The sequence below is a fragment of the Leucopleurus acutus genome (assembly GCF_964270905.1).
Source record: "Leucopleurus acutus genome assembly, chromosome: 2".
Lineage (NCBI taxonomy): Eukaryota > Metazoa > Chordata > Mammalia > Artiodactyla > Delphinidae > Leucopleurus > Leucopleurus acutus.
In genome coordinates this window covers 193,174,049-193,191,730 of record NC_139143.1, presented here as the reverse complement: position 1 = coordinate 193,191,730, position 17,682 = coordinate 193,174,049, and the positions used below count along the sequence as shown (strand labels likewise).

At 67.0% G+C, this 17,682-nt stretch overlaps 2 protein-coding genes across 2 annotated transcripts; one reads left to right on the top strand and one right to left on the bottom strand.

Annotated features, from left to right (window-relative positions):
* Positions 1-24: 24 nt before the first annotated feature.
* Positions 25-2,112, top strand: B3GALT6 (beta-1,3-galactosyltransferase 6; the record flags this gene model as incomplete). The annotated part of the gene is made up of 1 exon (XM_082856960.1): positions 25-2,112. The coding sequence occupies one exon, from the start codon at positions 25-27 to the stop codon at positions 997-999; it is 975 nt and encodes a 324-aa protein (XP_082713086.1). The 3' UTR covers positions 1,000-2,112.
* A 10,802-nt stretch (positions 2,113-12,914) lies between these two features.
* On the bottom strand, positions 12,915-16,785 carry C1QTNF12 (C1q and TNF related 12; the record flags this gene model as incomplete). Its single annotated transcript, XM_082834251.1, has 8 exons — positions 12,915-13,013; positions 13,145-13,223; positions 13,469-13,559; positions 13,795-13,903; positions 14,238-14,389; positions 14,487-14,571; positions 14,652-14,768; positions 16,618-16,785. 8 exons carry the CDS (start codon positions 16,783-16,785, stop codon positions 12,915-12,917), a joined length of 900 nt encoding a protein of 299 aa, XP_082690377.1.
* Positions 16,786-17,682: the final 897 nt, after the last annotated feature.

Here is a 17,682-nt window from a genome sequence, read left to right as displayed (position 1 = left end):
GCGGTCCGCGGCGCTCCCCGCGCCATGAAGCTGCTGCGGCGCGCGTGGAGGCACCGAACGGCGCTGGGCCTGAGCGCCCTGGCGCTGGGCGCCGCTGCGCTGCTCTACCTGGCGCGCTGCAGGGCGCCCGTCGACCCCGCCGCGCCCGCGCCCTTCGGCCCCGCGCGCGCCGCCGCTTTTCTGGCCGTACTGGTGGCTAGCGCGCCGCGGGCGGCCGAGCGGCGCAGCGTGGTCCGCAGCACATGGCTGGCGGCGCGGCGCGGCGGCCCCGGGGACGTGTGGGCGCGCTTCGCCGTGGGCACCGGCGGGTTGGGCGCCGACGAGCGGCGCGCCCTGGAGCGCGAACAGGCACGGCACGGCGACCTGCTGCTGCTGCCCGCGCTGCGTGATGCGTACGAGAACCTCACGGCCAAGGTGTTGGCCATGCTGGCCTGGCTGGACGAGCATGTGGCCTTCGAGTTCGTGCTCAAGGCAGACGACGACTCGTTCGCGCGTCTGGACGCGCTGCTGGCCGAGCTGCGCGCCCGCGACCCCGCGCGCCGCCGCCGCCTCTACTGGGGCTTCTTCTCGGGCCGCGGCCGCGTCCGGCCCGGGGGCCGCTGGCGCGAGGCCGCCTGGCAGCTCTGCGACTACTACCTGCCCTACGCGCTGGGCGGCGGGTACGTGCTCTCGGCCGACCTCGTGCGCTACCTGCGCCTCAGCCGCGAGTACCTGCGCGCCTGGCACAGCGAGGACGTGTCGTTGGGCGCTTGGCTGGCGCCGGTGGACGTGCAGCGCGAGCACGACCCGCGCTTCGACACCGAGTACAAGTCCCGCGGCTGCAACAACCAGTACCTGGTGACGCACAAGCAGAGCCTGGAGGACATGCTAGAGAAGCACCGGACGCTGGCACGCGAGGGCCGCCTGTGCAAGCGGGAGGTGCAGCTGCGCCTGTCTTACGTCTACGACTGGTCGGCGCCACCCTCGCAGTGCTGCCAGAGGAAGGAGGGCATCCCCTGACCGCCCCGAGCAGGGCTGGGACGCCCGGCTCCAGACCCTGCGCAGCCATTCTGCCGCTCGTGGTGGTGTGTGGAGGCTGGACCGAGTCACTGGGGGCCGCCCGCCGGCCTTCCACTGGTGAAGCTGACAGCTTCTGGCTGGTCGTTAGCATGAGACCGGCCCTCGAGAGGACCCAGTTTACCTGGTGACCATGGGCCAGATGCCAGGCAGCAGTGGACACCTCCTAAGCCCCGGCTCCGCTAAGCACCCATACAGCCTACCCGAGGGCATCTTGTTCTGCGTCTGCGGCCAGCATCCTGTCAGACAGAAATGTCCCGTCCCTGGATTTTAGCGTTTTGCTTGGACGTGGGCGAGTCCGCAGGCAGCCCCGCGGGGCCTGAGCACACACTGTCCTCTCCCAGGCCGGCACCAAGAAGCCAGAGGATGGAGCTGACAGGCCTTGCAGGACATGACCCCAAAGAAAAATGCCCCACCCCTCAGGGCTGGGGACAATGTCGTGTCCTGCCTCCACTGTACTGACCATCCACCTGCACCTGCTGAGGGCTGTGACCGCTGTGAACTGGGTCCTGGCACTTGGAGACTCGCCATGTGATGCAACCCAACAGCCTTTATAGAAGTTACTGTTGCTTTATGCGGTTAGGTCACCTCTTGCGTCTCCTGCTGGTAACCCTTGTCACATGTACGTCTAGGGTTTAATTTCGTTTTATGTGAGTCAGCTTTCGTGGTATTTTGGTCTGTGTGTCTGGAGTGAATTCGTGGTACGTGTAATTCAGAGCTTGCCTGCTATTTATTTATAAATTTTGTGAATTTGCGAAGATAAGCGTTTGAGTTGAGAGTTGGGGGGGTCTCATATGTTTTGGTATTCAAGAGAGGATTTTTCTACGAGAACTTGGAATTTGTGGGTTAATCAGTTTTTCCAACTTGAGTTGTAGACGCATTGCTGCTTAAGAGTTGAGACATGGAAGAGCTCATCCACCTCTCTTCTGTTTACACGGAAGGCGACCCCACTGTCTCTCTCTAAAAACACTTTTCTTTAAGGCTTCCTCTCGGCCGCCCAGGGCAAGTGTTTCTGGAAGCATTGACGAGGTTTCCCAAAATCTGTCTTGAGACAGCCTTGCTATGGCATGTCCCCTTGGGGACAGCAGGAGTTCGTGGCACCCTTGCACGTCCCCAGAAGGTTGGGGCTTCCTCTTTTCCCCGTTAAATGTGAAAAGTGAGCACTGTGGTCATTGCAGAAGTCAAATAAAGTGGCTCCCGGGAAACGGGGAGCCTTCTCAGGCTGGGGGTGTGAGAACTCTGCACTTTCTGCCTGGGTCCGGGCTGTGCTGCCACCTGCCTGTAGCCCAGGCTCTGGGGCACTAGGAACGGGAGGGCACAAGTCTCTGGCTCGCCTGTCCGCTGCCATGCCTGAGCCCTCAGGCTGTGCGTTTTAGGAGCGCTGTCTTGGCCCAGGTGGCTTGCACACCAGACGGCTCTCTCGTGGCTTCTGGAGGCTGGGGGCCTGTGATCGGGGTGCCGGCGTGGCCGGGTTCTGTCAAGGCCCTCGTTCTGGTGTGCAGAGGGCCACCTTCCTGCTGTGCTGTGGTGGGGGAGCCAGGGCGAGCTCTCTGCTGTCCCTTCTTAGCAGGGCATTAATCCCCTCATGGGCCCCCTGGCCCTGATCCAGACGCCACTGCACCAGGGCATTGGGGCCTCCGTCTGATTTGGGGGGCACAGTCAGTCCATAGTGACAGGTTTGGTTATTTTTGTCTAAAGGTAGAAGAATATCAAGAACTCTCAGGGGCTTCCCTGGTGGCGCAGTGGTTTAGAATCCGCCTGCCAATGCAGAGGACATGGGTTCGAGCCCTGGTCCGGGAAGATCTCACATGCCGCGGAGCAGCTAAGTAAGCCCGTGCGCCACAACTACTGAGCCTGCGCTCTAGGGCCTGCGAGCCACAGCTACTGAGACGGCGTGCCACAGCTACTGAAGCCCACATGCCTAGAGCCCGTGCTGTGCAGCAAGAGAAGCCACCGCAATGAGAAGCCCGCGCACCACAACGAAGAGTAGCCCCCGCTCGCTGCAACTAGGAAAAAGCCTGTGCGCAGCAACGAAGACCCAAGGCGGCCATAAATAAATAAATAAATAAAAAGTCTGGGTCTCAGTCCATAAAGGAGGGGGTAGTCTTATGGTTGGTGACCTGACCACAATTCTCCTGCCTTGAGAAGGCAGAGGCTGGACAGCAGAGGCCCCAACCTCTGACCTGGCTCTGATTATGAGGTGTGGTGAGCCTTGCGCCAGGACTGACTGCGTGGCTGAAGGTTTGGGGACACCAGGGTGAGCTGGATGGGGCCCTGCCCTCCACTGGGTGAGTGCTGAGGGATGCTGACTGTCTGGGATGATGGTCCTGGGATGTCTCGTCTGAACCCCGGGATTATCGGAGGAATTGGTGGGCACACATGTCCATTTCTCAGAACAGGATAAGGTGCCTAGAGTGATGGGAAGACCTGCGGAGGCTCACATGGCCAGGGCAGAGCCTCTGGACCCTCAGATCCCTCCTGGGCACCGACATCCAAGCCTCCCTGGTAAAAACACTAAAATTCCAGGCGCCTGTCTTGGGGGTGGGGCACCGTGAGCTTTAGCGTTTAGTTGAACCATGTGAAAATGCCAGTATGCAACCAGTTTTGACCCACAGACGTGGGAATCTCATACTGTTCAACCCAAAACACTAAATTCCAACACATCACACACAGCCTGGGCTGACGGTGCCCGTCCACACTGTGGTTGAGGAGATGTCAGACAGCATGTTGGAGCTGAAGGCCAGGATCCCTTCCTAGAGGGACCCACAGCCACCCCATCTGTGGTCCTGGAGCCCGTGCACGGGCCACACGTGGGCGTCACGGAGCCCAGCCTGCCACCGGCCTGGAGGAGTCTGCCCTCCAGCCTCTGCCTCTCTGCTCCTGCCCTGTCCGCTTCGGCAGGTTCTCCTGGCTGGGCGGGTGCCAAGCCTTCACCCTCCCTGCCGGCTGGCACCATCCCCTGCATGCGGACCGGCCACGGCGCCCCCTCCCAGGCAGCCCTCCTGGTCTGCACCTCCCATGAAGTCCACACCATCTGGGCATGGGTGCCCTGTGGACCAGGGGCCGAGCCCAGGCTGTCCCGGGTTCAGGAGGCAACAGGTCCTTAGGAGATGGGAAGTTGGACCACCAAACTGGCTTTTCTGGGGGAATTTAGGGTACAGGACACCTCAAGTGGTGAACAGCCCATGGGGACCCAAAACTCAAAGTTTAAGTTAAAAATACGATACGATATCACTAATTAATAAAATAGAGAAACGTGGGACCCAAGAACCTAGAGGACACGGTGCCTGCCAGGAAGGCCCAGGCACGGGGGGTGGTCTGTGGCACTGCACTGCTGGGGTCGCCACACGGCCACAGGTGGGCCCTCTCCAGACCTCCAAATCCTGGGTCCACCTGGTGTGGCTGAGTTAGCAGGACCAGTGACGCAGTGGAGGCCAGGGGTTCACCCAGGACACATGGCTGCCAGAAGAGACCCTAGGACAGAAAGGGGCTGAGGCTCCCCTCAAGTGAGCCCAGAGGTGCGCCTGCCCTTGGTGCTGGGGCTTCCCGGCCTCTGGACCCTACAGTGCAGGCTAGTGTGCAATTTGGAGCTGGGAAGAGATAGTGGCCCAGCTGTCCCCTTGTCCCTATGTGCTCAGCCAGCCCCTGACTCATCCCAGGGGGTGGTGGCGTCCTCCCTTCCCTGCCCACCCCCCAGTGTCGCTGTATATACCAGGTTTAGCCAGTAAGTTCTGGCCTCGGGAATGTCCTCCAGCCTCATGTGCACATGATAAAAATAGAAACATTCAGGGCTTCCCTAGTGGCGCAGTGGTTGAGGGTCCGCCTGCCGATGCAGGGGACATGGGTTCGTGCCCCGGTCCGGGAGGATCCCACATGGCCCGCGTACCAAAAAAAAGAATAGAAACATTCAGATTCAAAGACCCCTGGTGTTTGAAGCGCCGTAACCCTGGGGGTTCTATGCCGAAAGCCCCTTGCTGGGTCTGGGAGGGAGACATGGGGAGGGGGAGATGCAGGAGCCCCCAAGATGCTGGCCCTACTTCACCACCTCCAAACCAGCCACTGAGCAGTGGGGCTGCTGGGGGCCCGCGGGGAACCCCAGAGATGCCCAGCCTGGCAGTTGGGGCAGGAAGAGCCAGCAACGGGGCTTCTCGGGCAGCCCAGCGTGTAGGACTCCGTGCTGCCACTGCAGGGGCACGGGCTCCACCCCCGGACAGGGAAGTAGGACCCCACAAAACGTGCGGCACAGCCAAAAAGTAAACTAAATAGATGAGAGAGAGAGAGAGATAGAAGCCAGCAGGGCACCGGGGGCCCTGCAGCCGCTGCCCCCGTCACCTCCCCTCACTCAGGCTGCTCTCCGGGGCCCCTGGCTGCAGTCTCCTCTGCCCTCCACGCCAGGCTCACTCCTTCCCTGAGCCTCCACCAGCCCTTGCTCACGGCAACATCCCTTCCTTGTCCTCGGGGAGGCCCGTCCAGATCACCTGCCGACAGCTCCCCCCGGCCTCGCGCTTCCCCCGGCCTTCACCTGTGTACCTGGCTGTCCCGGGGTCTGTGCTGCCCCAGGAGTGAGACCGACCCGGGAAACAGGAGCCCCTTGCCTGCCGCCTGCTGGGCCCAACGGCTCGGAAGACGCCTCCCGGGAGGCAGAGCTGGCGCTGCTGGGTGCCCGGAAGCCATGGCTCAGGCTCAGCCAGCCCCGCGTCCTCCGGATGGGCCTGGGCGGCTCACTCAGGATACGAAGTGCTGCTGCGTGTGGGTCCTCCTAGGACGTGGCCCCATCCCCTCGGACCTTCTCCGTCCACCCACCTGCCTGGGTGGGGCCCATATTTAGCTGTGGTCAAGGTTCTCAGGGGCCGGCTACGGGCTGTGCTGTGTCCCCCAGGAGACATGTCAGGTCCCAGCCGCCAGGACCTGCAAGTGTGCCCTGATTGGGAAGTAGGGTCTTTGCAGGTGTAACTAAGGTGAGCACAGCAGGTGCAGCCCTACTGTAGTATGACTGTGTTCTCGTAGGAAGAGGAAGCAGAGACCCAGGAAGGAGGAGGCCCTGTGCCAACGGGCAGAGTCCGGAGCGATGCAGCTGCCAGCCCAGAAGTGCCCCGGTGGCCGGCCCGAGGCCCAGAGGAGACCGGCAGGGGTTCCACCCAGAGTCGCAGAGTCTGCTGAGCCCTGGATTTCAGCCGCAGGCCCCAGACTGTGGGAGACCCCGTTTCCCTGTGGACAAGCACAGCTCCGACGCCACCTGCCCGGTCCTCCCAACGCTGGGTGCTGGGCGGGCGCCTGCCGGGGCATTCCAGAGCCCTCAGCCACTGGCTGAGCCCAGCCTCCGCCACGTCCCAGGGCTCAGCACAGACCCTGCCACCTGGGGGCAGGCCCGCAGTGGCCGTGCCAGGATCCCCGCAGCCTGTGCCTCACCTGCCTGGCCCCACGTTCCCTCCATCCATCGGGCCCCCCGCGCCCCTGTGGACTGGGTCTCAGCCCCGTATCCGCAGGGTCTCACGGGGGCGGCCAGCCCTCTTCTCGGTCCCCCTGCCCCAGGCACCCTGTCCACATCGTGAGACCACTGACCCTTGCCATTCAGGGCCCCACGGAGCCCACAGCAGCTGCCGCAGACAGGCCTAAAGCAGGCCAGCTGCCCGGCCCCCAGCGGGGCGCCCCTCCGGAGCAACTTGAGAACCCCAAGGTCAAGGTCACATCCAGCCGTTCCTTGGTGCTTTGCGCTCTGGTTCCAGGGGCTTGACGAAGGGCACGGGCTGTTCTTCCTTCTTATAAACACGCTCTGGGCTGAGCCGACATCTTTCTCCCACCATGAGGCCCGGGAGGCGGTGAAAGGCCGCCCCGCCCACCTGTCCAGGCCCCCAGGCCTGGGTCTCCCCTGTGGTCACCGTCCCCACAGCCTTGGGAGCTGGAGGAAGACCTCTCGCCTGTCACCTGGCTTCTGCGGGCGCCCCCCAGGCCCCACCCCTCGGTTCCGCCCCCCCCAACCCCACCCCATCTGTGGATGGTGCTCCTGGCTCCCCACCCCTCCCCAACACGCCCCCCTTCAGACCTCACGGCCTCACACAGAGGCAGCACTGCCCACCACGGCCACACTGCGGCCAGGCGACCCCTCCGACGGCGCCGACCGCGCCGACCGCTTCAGGGATCCCCCAGAGCAAACGGCAACCGGCCACCCAACGCGTCCCCAGGGTCCCTCCTCGGCTGGGGGTCCCGGGAACCCACCCCACCCTTCCTCCCCAAGGACCCTGAGCCTCCCTTGCCACGGGGCCCTGGATGGGTGATGAGAGGAGAGCAGGAGGGGAGTGGAAGGCGGCCAGCCTCAGTCCTCTGCTCGGGCCACAGTGACCAGCAAGACCCTCAGTGTGACCTTGTGGACATCCCGCAGACCGTGGCTGCAGCACCGGCTCTGCCCAGGGCCCGGGTCTGGTGGGAGTCACAGGGGAGGCCAGTGGCCAACGGCCGAGTCTCCACTGATACCCCTCGCGGCTCCTGGAGCCCCAGAACAGGACGCGAGGAATGAGTGACATCAGGAAAGGTGAGCAGTTCCTGTGACGCTGGGGCAAGGCCTGACCCCACTCTGGATGTCAGCCTCAGTCGGCCAGGTCAGAAGACAGGGCAGAGGTACGGCCCCCGGCCCAAGCACCAGCAGGCACCCCGGGTCCAGCCAACGCCACCCGACTGATGAGGTCTGCCCAGGAGATGGAAGTGGGGGCCTGGGGGGAACCTAGGAGGTGGTAGGGTCACGGGTCTCTACAGAGGGGTTTCCACTGGAGCCTAGAGATGGCAGCTACCCGAGAGCACACCCCCTGCCCTGGGAAGGGGGCTCTGGTGGCCAGGTGGGCAGCTGGACCCTGGACCTTAGGAGGTCTGGGCAGTGGGGACAAGGGTGTTAGCAGGGGGCCGACTCTGACCTGGCCACTCGGCAGGACATCAAGGACCCTCCCACCATACAATGCCCTGGGCTCACAGCTGGTACCCCATGGCCGCTGGCCCCGGGTCATGCCTGCTGGCCGGCCAGCAGGGTCCACCGGGCAGGGCCCAGCTGGCCACGGTGCTGGGTGACGCTCAGGGCTGGGGAGGAGCCAGGAGCCAGGGTGGCCATGGGGACCGGACAGAGGTTGACTCTGTCCTCTAAACACCGAACCTCCACGGCCCTGCCGGCGGGACAGGCGCCCAGGGAGGGCCCTCGTCCAGCTCCCACTTCCCACTAACCCAGGGCCTGACCCGGCCCAGTGACCCGAGAAGGAAAAACCCCAGCCCCGGCCCCTCCCTCCTTTGGCATCTGAGGGTCTCGGCGGCCCAGCCCCCGAGGGGGCCCGGCACGCCCGGCTACAGCCGCCCACCCCGTCCCGCGCAGAGTGCCGGGCGGATGGCCAGAGCCAGGCTCGAGCCCGGCCAGCAGTGCTGGGTCACCGTGTCCAGCCCTCTGACTGTGTTCCCAGACGGACCCCAGCCTGCGCCTCCGGCCCCAGAGGCGAGAGCGGGCAGCCTCCACGTGAAGGCCAGGCCGATCCCGCTGAGGGGCCCGGTGCGGGCGGCAGGGCGGCGGGGCGGCAGCAGGGGTTGCTTCTGGAGACGCTTCGCTTCAGAGGCGGAGTTCTGCCCGTGATGCCCCTTCCTGTTCAGTCCCATTCTCACACGCCCGGGTCCCACCAGCCGCCCAGAGGGGCTGCGGGCACAGGTGGCCATCTCTCCTGGCCTGGCCACTGCCCCACTGCCCCAGGTGTGCGTGTGATGCCAGCTGTTGCAACACCAATGTCATCGCACCAGAGGAGCCCATGAGTCAGTGCCCCACAGCAGGGCTGCACCCAAATCCTCCCGAACAAAGGCCCTTGGTCCCCAGGGCCCCGGCCCCCGCCAGGCCTGCCCGCGTGCACCACAAGACACTCCGGCAGACGCACCGAGGGGCAGGCGCGCTGATGGCGGCACACACAGGCACCGGTGTGGGAGTTGCCAATACCCAGGCGGGCTCCCCAGCCTGTGTCCACCCAGCTCCAGGGCTGGGCCGGGGGAGGCCCCAGGCTGCTGGAGGCGTCAGCTCCTGGGTGAGCTCAGGCACCCCGGGCCGGAGACCCAGCACCTCGATGACCTGGGTCAGGGCCCCGAGGTCATGCAGGGCTTGGAGTGGCCTGAACACGGAGCCCAGAGGGCACGCTGGCCGAGCCCAGTGAGCGAGCGAGGGCCCCCCCGGGTGCAGCCAGGTCCCAGGTCAGAGCACTGAGTGCAGGCTGGAGGCCTCGGATGAGATAAGGCTCCCTGCTGCCCGCAAGGAGCTTCTGCGCCAGGACAGGGGCCGGGAGCCCCTCTCCCCTCCCCCATCACCCAGAGTCCCCGGCCGTCTGGTGAGTCCAGCTCCAGGCCCTGGGCAGTGGCCCTTCCCCGCCCGGCACCCATGGCTGTGTGGCCACCAGCCCAACTGCCCAGCACGAAAGCCCCCCCGGCTGGACCAGTGCCGAGGACCCTGAGCATGGCTGTTCCTGAGCTCAGGGACCGGCCAGCCAGGGTCTCCAGCCGCCGAGGCCTGGACACCTGCTCTGTATCCACTCCTGAGGGTCCTGGTGATTCGGCTCTGCCGAGAAAGCCCAGGCAGGCCGCAGGGCGGAGACAGAGGGCACTCAGAGACCCCCACGCGGCATCCAGACACCAGGGACCATGGGAGGCTCCACCTGGACCACAGGGCAGGGCGGAGCTCCCAGAGTCACCACCGCAGCCACCACTGGGGCACGCGGGGTCAGCACGGCGGGCCCAGGTTCGTGCAGACCCAGGGAGAGGTGCACAGCCACACAGAGGACACGTCCACCCAGGTCCCAACGGGCCCCCTGCACTCCCCACACCCACACCCCCTCGGGCCGTTTTGGGTCCTTGGCCCAGGTCACAGGAGTCAGAGGGTCTGGGCTGGCTAAGGACAGGGGCCCCGGTGGGGAGAGGCAGCCCAAGGGGCCCTTGGAGCAGATCCCTGCGCCCAGCCCAGGCCTAGCCTGAGGGGACTAAGTCACACCGAGCTGGGCACCGGCCACAGGCGGCTGCAAAAGGCTGCAGCGGGCCGGCGTGTCCTGGTCACACCCTGAGGGCCTCCCCCTCCCCGGAGCCCCAGCCCAGGCCAGGTGGGCAGCCTGTCCTGCTGGCCTCACCCCTACCCTGTCCCATCCACAGCCCGCAGAGGGGACCAGGGGCCACCCCTGCCCCTGCCAGCTCCTGCGGGGCGGAGTGGGGGGAAGGGAGGGGGCTGGCAGCTGCGCCCGGACCTGAGAGAACTTCAAACTGCCCTGAGCCAGAGACCCACATTCTTGTCTGCACTGAAACTGGACAGCAGGCCGAGGGTGCTGACCTGGCTCTGGCCCAACTTGGACACACCTGCCCCCAGCACCCCAGGGCTGCCTCAGCCTCGGGGCCGGGAGGGGCAGTTAGCAGCAGCCCGGCTGTGGCCGGGGACCAGGGCTTGGGGAGCCAGGGCTGGAGTGCTCCCAGGAGGAAGCGTCCTCCCTCGCGGGAGCCCCCAGCACAGCAAGTCCCCAGGCCCGGCTGCAGGCAGAAGGGTCAGCCAGAGGTTCTGGGAACTGAGCCTAGAAGGGCCAACAGGGTCAGCCCAGCACCTGCCGCTGCTTCAGAGCAGGCCTCGGAGTCAGGGCTCAAGCTGAGGCCGCCAGCGCTGTGCTGGCCACCTCAAAGCCCAGCTCCAAACCCAGAGTCCAGGACAGGGAAAAGAGCCCCGTCCCCAGGCCCCCAACCCAGAACCCCCGGTGAGCCCGAGGGGCAAGAGCTGCTACAACCCACCCCAGGAGCCCCTGCTCAGACTGGGTGGGTGTGACTGTAAGGGCCCAGGGCCCAGGGAGCTTAGCAAACACCCCAGTTTGGGTCCAGCTTCAGGAGATGACGGGGCTGAGAGAAAATGCTGCTGCTGGGTCCAGGGCGGGGCCTTTGGGGCCTCACCCTGCACTGGCCGCTTGTCCGCACTGGGAGCACAGCCTGCGTCTTTGAGGACCACCCCAGCTCGTGCCCCTGGACCCGCCTATAGCAGCCACTGCCGCCCACCCCAGCCCCCCATGTCTTTGCTCCAGCTCTCCCAGCGCCAGGGCCCAGCTGGACACGGCACATTCCAAGGGAATTAGAGCTAAGTGGTTAATGACCTCCCATTAGGGGCAGAAACCGGGAGGAAGAAGAGACAGACGGGAAGCGTGGAGTCGGGCGCCGGGCGCGGGCCCTCCGGCCCTGGCCACCTGCCCGCAGAAGCCCTGGGCGGCCGGCTTGTCCGTCCTCTCCATCTCTCTTCTCCTCATCTCCTGTCTCCCGTCTGTCGCCCCAGCAGGGCCTGGCCCCAACCTCTGTCATCACAGCCCCTGGCAGGTCTGGGTGAGGTGAGACCTGCCCCCTCCCGGGCCGGGGGTAGGGTGGGGGGACCGGCCGGTGTTGAAGGACAGTCAGGAGAGCCCCGGGGGCGGGGGGGGGGGTCTGGTCCCACTAGTCACCGCCTCAGTGAGCCCTGTACATGGGTGGGAACACAGACTGGTGCCTGCGGCCAAGCTGGGCTCCATACAGCAGTGTCAGGAGGCCTGGGCTCCTCGGCCCACACAGGACCTCGGTGCCGGGGGTGTGGGGGGCGGCCCGCAGCCTCCCCCGACCTCCCAACAGAGACCCCAGTGCGCCACTCACGCCTCCCCCTTGCAGGCGGCGGGAACATCCCTCTCAGACCAGGCCGGCGGCGCCATGAAGCCGAGAACCGCCCCCAGACCCGGGGCCCCTGATGCCACCCGGGGGAGCGGGGAGAGAGGTGGGGACGGGTCAGTGGCCACGCCCGCCGCTGCACGCACTGGTGCCCTCCCGGCACCAGTGCTTTCCTGCCTCATTACCCAGCGGGCTGCAGGGAGGGTCTGGCGGAGCGGCTGGTAACCCACCCCACTCCCCACGCCAACCCGAGCTGGCAGACGGACGCCCGAGCCCCTGCCCTTCCCTGCTCAGCCTTGGAGACGGGTCTCCGGGCCCCCCTGCGGCGGAGCTGATCCCCCACCCCCAAGCCCCAGTCATGGGCGGAGGGGCCAGGTGCGGCCGCCCACCCAGGGCCCAGGTGCCAACCAGCGATGGTATCTCGGCAGCTCTGCAGAGACCCGGACGTCCACAACCAATTTACATTCTTCCGTCTGAGCTTGAGTGGTGCGGGCAGGGGCCGAATCCACAGGACCCACAGGCAGGGCCTCAGCCGCCTGTCCAGGCCACTCTGACCCTGTCGCCGGGGCGGGGGGGGGGGGCAGCCGCCAAGGAGAAGGTGATGAGAAGTAAGGTCCCTGGGGGAATGAGGGACGCTGAGGACACCCGGGCCGCGGGGACATCGTCCGCGTCTGGAGGGTGTGAGGCCAGCACACCTGTCTGCTCCCCACCAGCCCCACGGGGGGCCCCGCCTCGCCCTCTGCTCCCCGACACGCACTGTGCCACTCACCAGCCTCGAGGTCTCCCAGGCCCTGTGAGTGCCCACGGGCTGCTACCCTCTGAGGCTGGACTGGCCCTGGGCAGGCGGAGGGGTGGTCCCAGGCCATGGGCAGGGCCAAGCAGCGCCTGAACAGACACCTGTCCTTGTCATCAAGGTAAACGTGGCCCCTGGCAGGCACAGGGGCCGTGGGGGACGCACCCCAGCTGCCAGGGTGCTCGGCCGGAAGCTCCACCTCCAGGGCCAAGCCCGCGCCCACACCCATGGGTGTCCTGAGGCCACTCCACGGCTGCTGCTGCCCCCGCCCTCCCCCACCCCTGCCCCTACAACGCCGCAGCGACCAGGCGACAGGAAGGGCTGGGGGCTCTTTATTGCTGTGACCCCAGGTTTACCGGAGGGCAGCGGGGTGAGGGTTGCGGCAGCTGCCCCGCGGCCCGTCGGCCCCTCACGTGCCCAGGAGCAGGCCGGAGAAGCTGGAGCTGCTCTGGACGGTGAGGGCTGCGCCGGAGCCATTGTCCACAAAGACGGAGGTGTACTGTCCCGCCTGCAGACACCCACAGTGGACGTTACCACCCACAGGGCCCGGCTGCCGGCCAGGCAACACCCGGCCCGGGCAGCTTGGAGGCCCAGGACTGCCCCCCGCCCCCGCACTGCCCCACCGACCCCCGGCCTCACCTGCAGCTGCAGCAGCCCCTGCACGTGCACCGTGAAGACCCTGCCGCCGCTCTCCAGGCCGGAGATGGCCTCCAGGGACCTGGACGCGGGGCCGCAGGGGTGAGGGCACAGTGGCCGTGGGGTGGGGTGGGGTGGGGTGGGGTGGGGTGGGGTGGGCCCCCCCCGGGGTGGGCCCCCCGCACCCCCGCTGGCGCCCAGAGACGCGCATGCTCCCGCCCCGGTGCTCACTGCAGTTCTCTGTGTTCAGGGAAGCCCCCCTCTGTGGGCAAGATGGTCCCCGTGCCCCTCAGGACGCCCCCACGACCCCCAGGAGGGCCCACTCACGTGTGGCGATGGCACAGGGACTCGATGCAGACCAGCACACGCACTGTGTCCCGGGCCCGCAGCCGGGCCCTGCCCTGCAGCTCCCTGGGGTCTGCGGAGACAGGCCAGGTCTGCAGCACCTTCAGGGAGGACGGAGCAGGGGGGGCAGGGGCTGGGGGGCTTCGGGGCACACTGCGGGTTGGGGAGGGTGGGCGTGAGGACCCGTCCAGCCCCCAAGGGAGTCAGGGTGCGAGCAGGAGACGCCTCTGCAATAGGACCCAGGCCTGGGGCACATCCGGAAGGCCAGCCCCCACGCCCCACATGCACCCTGGCCCGGCCCTGCTCACCCACGTGCAGGCTAGCAAAGAACTGGAAGATGGCGGTGACCGGGGCCGTGAACCGACCGGAGGCCAGGCTCAGGCCAGACCCCCGCAGGAAGGCGCCCTGGGCAGCGGGCTGAAAGGACAGCAGGGGGGTGCGGGCTACAGAGTCTGGACCCTCACCTTCCACACCCAGCCTGGCGGAGGCGCCTGAGACCAACAGCCCCCAGCCCAAAGAGGCCCCAGGTGGGCAAGGCAGAGGGCTAACCCGTGCATCTGCACCCACCCAGGCCTCTGGGCACAGATCGGGGCCCCAAGGACCTCCAGAGGGGAGGGTGTGCCTGCCCCTCACCACCCCGGACCCCACCGCGAGCCTCGGCGGGGCGTGCGTGGGCCCGGGGTCGCCCGGCCCTGCTGGGGCCTGAGCACCCACAGTGGAAGCCCCCAGGCTGCCCCCCACGCCCACTCACGGCCTGGAAGCCCTGCAGCTCCACCAGCGTCCTCTTGTCCACCAGCACTGGGCCCTTCAGCCGACAGTGGAAGGCCTCGGACACCAGCCACCTCCCCGTCCCCTCGGGCAGCGGGGGGCCCAGCGGCGCTGAGGACCGACGCTCGGTAGCCTCTGTGGGGGCAGGGTGGAGGGGCGGCTCGGCTCAGCTTGGGGCACCCCCAGGGTGACCTCCTGAGCCTCGGGAGAAGAGTGGGCGGGGGGTGCCTACCCTTCAGCATCCCCTGAAACTCCCGGAGCACAGCCTCCTGGGTCACTTCCGCACCGGGGGGTCCTGGGGGGCCAGGGGGGCCTCGCTGTGGGGGAGCAGGAGAAAATGAGGATAGTGGTGGGACCCACAGCCATCCCCATCCTGGGCTTAGACCCCGGGGCTCACCGACTTCTTGTCCTGGCCTCGGCACCGTTTCTTTGAGGCCCCGTCATCGGGGCGCCTCACGAAGTTCAGCCATGTCATGTGGGCATCTGTGAACTCAGGCCCTGAGGCCTCAGGCAGCTGAAGGGTCAGAGGACAGGGCTAGAGTGCTGACCATCAGGCCCCACTGCCCCCTGGGCAGACACAAGGAAGATGGCAACGGGGCACCACAGGCCACCCCCAGGACTCAGGCCAGGGCCTGACGTCCAGGAGCCTCGGGTCTGCTGCTGTGTTGCAGCAACCGTTCCCAAGCAGACAGGCACACCCGTGTGCACACGGGGCCGGGCCCCACATGTCCTGACAGGGGCCCAGCCCCGGCTGAGAAAGGCAGTGGTGGGCAGGAGTGAGTTCTCCAGAGCCGTGTGAGGCTGGGGGCAGTGGGCAAGGTCCCACTCTGTGCTGGGCATCGGGTGTGCCAGCTGGCAGCCCAGGATCGGACCCTGCAAGCCCCCCTCCTACGCCCAGTTTCTGCAGCAGGGCAGCAGGAGAGGCAGGGGCACGCCCAGCCCCAACGTCAGAGAACGCGACAGCGTGCCAGGGGAGGGGCATGTGCCGGGAGCTCGGTCCCTCTCTGCGTCCAGGTCTGTGTGCCGGCCTCACACAGAGGTCCCTGAAGTGGCCAGGAGCGCAGCAGACTCTGGTGTGGCAGGAGAGAGCCACTGCCACAAGGCCAGTGGAGCCCTGGCTACTCCCGGAGAGCCGTCCAGGCAGGCACGAAGAGGGGTCCTGGCCAAGGTCTGGTCCAGCGGTCAGCTTCCAGCGCCAAACACGACGAAGGCCCAGGCTCCCAGGGCAGGCCTTTACCCTGGGGAGCTGGGAGGGGCCCGCCAGGGAAGGGAGAGGAGCCAGGAACTTCCGAACGTTCCGGGTCCTCACTTCTGCTGTCCGCCTGTTCCTCTGGCCGCCTCAGACCCGAGCCATGTTGGAGGATCCGGGGTGGGCAGGTGGGGGAGGAGCCCAGCCCCAGCAGGAAGAGCAGGGCTCCTGACACCTGGGGAGGGCCGTCTTGTGGCAGGGGTGGCGTGGCCAGGGACACCCCCCTATCTGCCCCCAGACTGCCCTGCCCTGGCTCTGGAGGGGCAGGCCGGGCAGGACCTGTCCCCAAGGACACCTCCCCCAGGAGCCTGGCTCAAGAGTTTGCGTGCCTCTGCCCCAGAACCTGCTGGCAGCCCACTCCCCTGGCAGCAGGGCCCGAGGCGGACTCTCTCCTCGGCCTACCCAGCTGGAAAACGGCGCCTCCGGCTCCAATGGGGCCGCGTGGGCCGAGAGCAGCCGGGGTGGCCGCCACGGAGACGCCCTCGGGAGGCGGGAGGCCAGGATCAAAGGCTCGAGGGCTGGCAGGGGGCCTGGCCCAGCAACTGCCGCTTCACTCCAGCGGCCACCAGGCCTGCGCTGCTGGGGTCAGCTCTAAGATCCCTTCGGGGAGCCCCAGCCCAAGAGGGTGGAACCCTAGGGCTGAGGCAGGTACAAGAAGCTCCTCTCAGAGGGCCGGGGGCCTCCCAGGCCTGGAGCACGTCCCATGCCAGAGGCCGTAAGGGGTGCTGGCTGCCCAGCAGCGCGTCAGGCAGAGGCTAGCCTTGGCCTCACCGGCGGCGGGAGTTGGGGCACCCCGGGTTGCAGCAGGGGCTCTGAACTGGCTGCCCAAAGCACCTCCCCAATTTGCAGTCACACCGAATGGCAGCAGGTTGCTCAGGGCATGATGGTCCCTGGGGCTTCAAAGGGTTCAATGTAGCCCACTGGGAAGCCCCTCCACGCCCCCACCCCTCCCCAGGCCCAGAGAGGGTCCTCGAGGCCCGCCCGATCCACACTGCTGTGGCTGCTGCCCAAAGCCCCCCCCCCCACCCAGACGGGGAGGGGAGGCCTGGAGAGTCCAGCGGGCAGAGCCTGCAGCTGGGAGGAAGGCGCCCACGTGCGCCCAGACCCTGCATACCTTGGGGAAGCCCAGTAGCCCCTCGCTGCTGGACGTGGTGGCGTTGGGGGCTGCGGGGTGCTGGCCGGGCTTCCGTGGCCTCTTGGGCTCCCGCCGGGCCCTCACGCCCCCAAGGAGCGTGAGCTGTGGCCAGAGGAGGGCCGCGGCGGCCGCCCAGACCCAGCGCATGTTGGCTGCCCGGTCGGCTGCAGCGGCTCAGTGATGTGAGCCCAGGTGCCTGAAGGCACTCAGAGCCCCGGCGCGGGAGCACAGCCCCGAGGGCTGCCCGGCCACCACTGGTGCATGTCTGCGCAGGATGAGCCTGGCTAGCAAGGGAAGCGGGAGGACACACCCCTGTCCCCGCAGGTTCCCTCGTGAGCAGTGCCCTTGCCGCCCGCGCTGCCGCCAAATAAACCCTCCCCTCCTCCCCAGAGCTGGCGGACTCCAAGGGGGAGGGCTCACGGGTGGCCCGGGGCGATGATGGGGGCGGAACCCACACTGCTACTGCCTGAGGGGCGAGGCGGCCTCCACCCCGGCCCCTTCAGGGCGGGGCCCTGAAGCCACGGGCGGGACACACTCCATCACAGCCCCTCAGCCGCCTCCTACGACCTCTCTCCTCACCACCTCTCCCGGATCCTGACCCCTCTGGCTCCGCTGCAGGGCCCCCACCCTAGGGTCCTGGTGCTGCCACAGGCACTGGCCCCGCTCCCGGGAAGGGCAGGGTCTGGAAGCAGGACAGCCAACCCACCGGGCTCCCAGGCTGTCCCAGCCTTGGTGACCTGGGGTGAGCGGGGCCAGCAGGGGAGACTGGTTGACCTCGGAGGAAAGGTGTGGCACATAGCTGCCCCAGATCCCTTCTGCCCCCTCCTCTTCTTGGGGCACAGGGCCCACCCTTACTGAGGGGCTGCCCTCAACTCAGCCGGGCCCCTTGGGCTCTCCAGTCCCCAGGACTGTCCCCCCAGTAGCTGTGCACAGCCAGACGAGCCAGCAGCAGAGGAGAGCAAGTGACAGTGGGCGGGTCCCCAGGGGGAGCTGGGGCCCTTCCTCACCTCTGGGCTGCAGGCAGCAAGACGGCTGTAGCCAGGT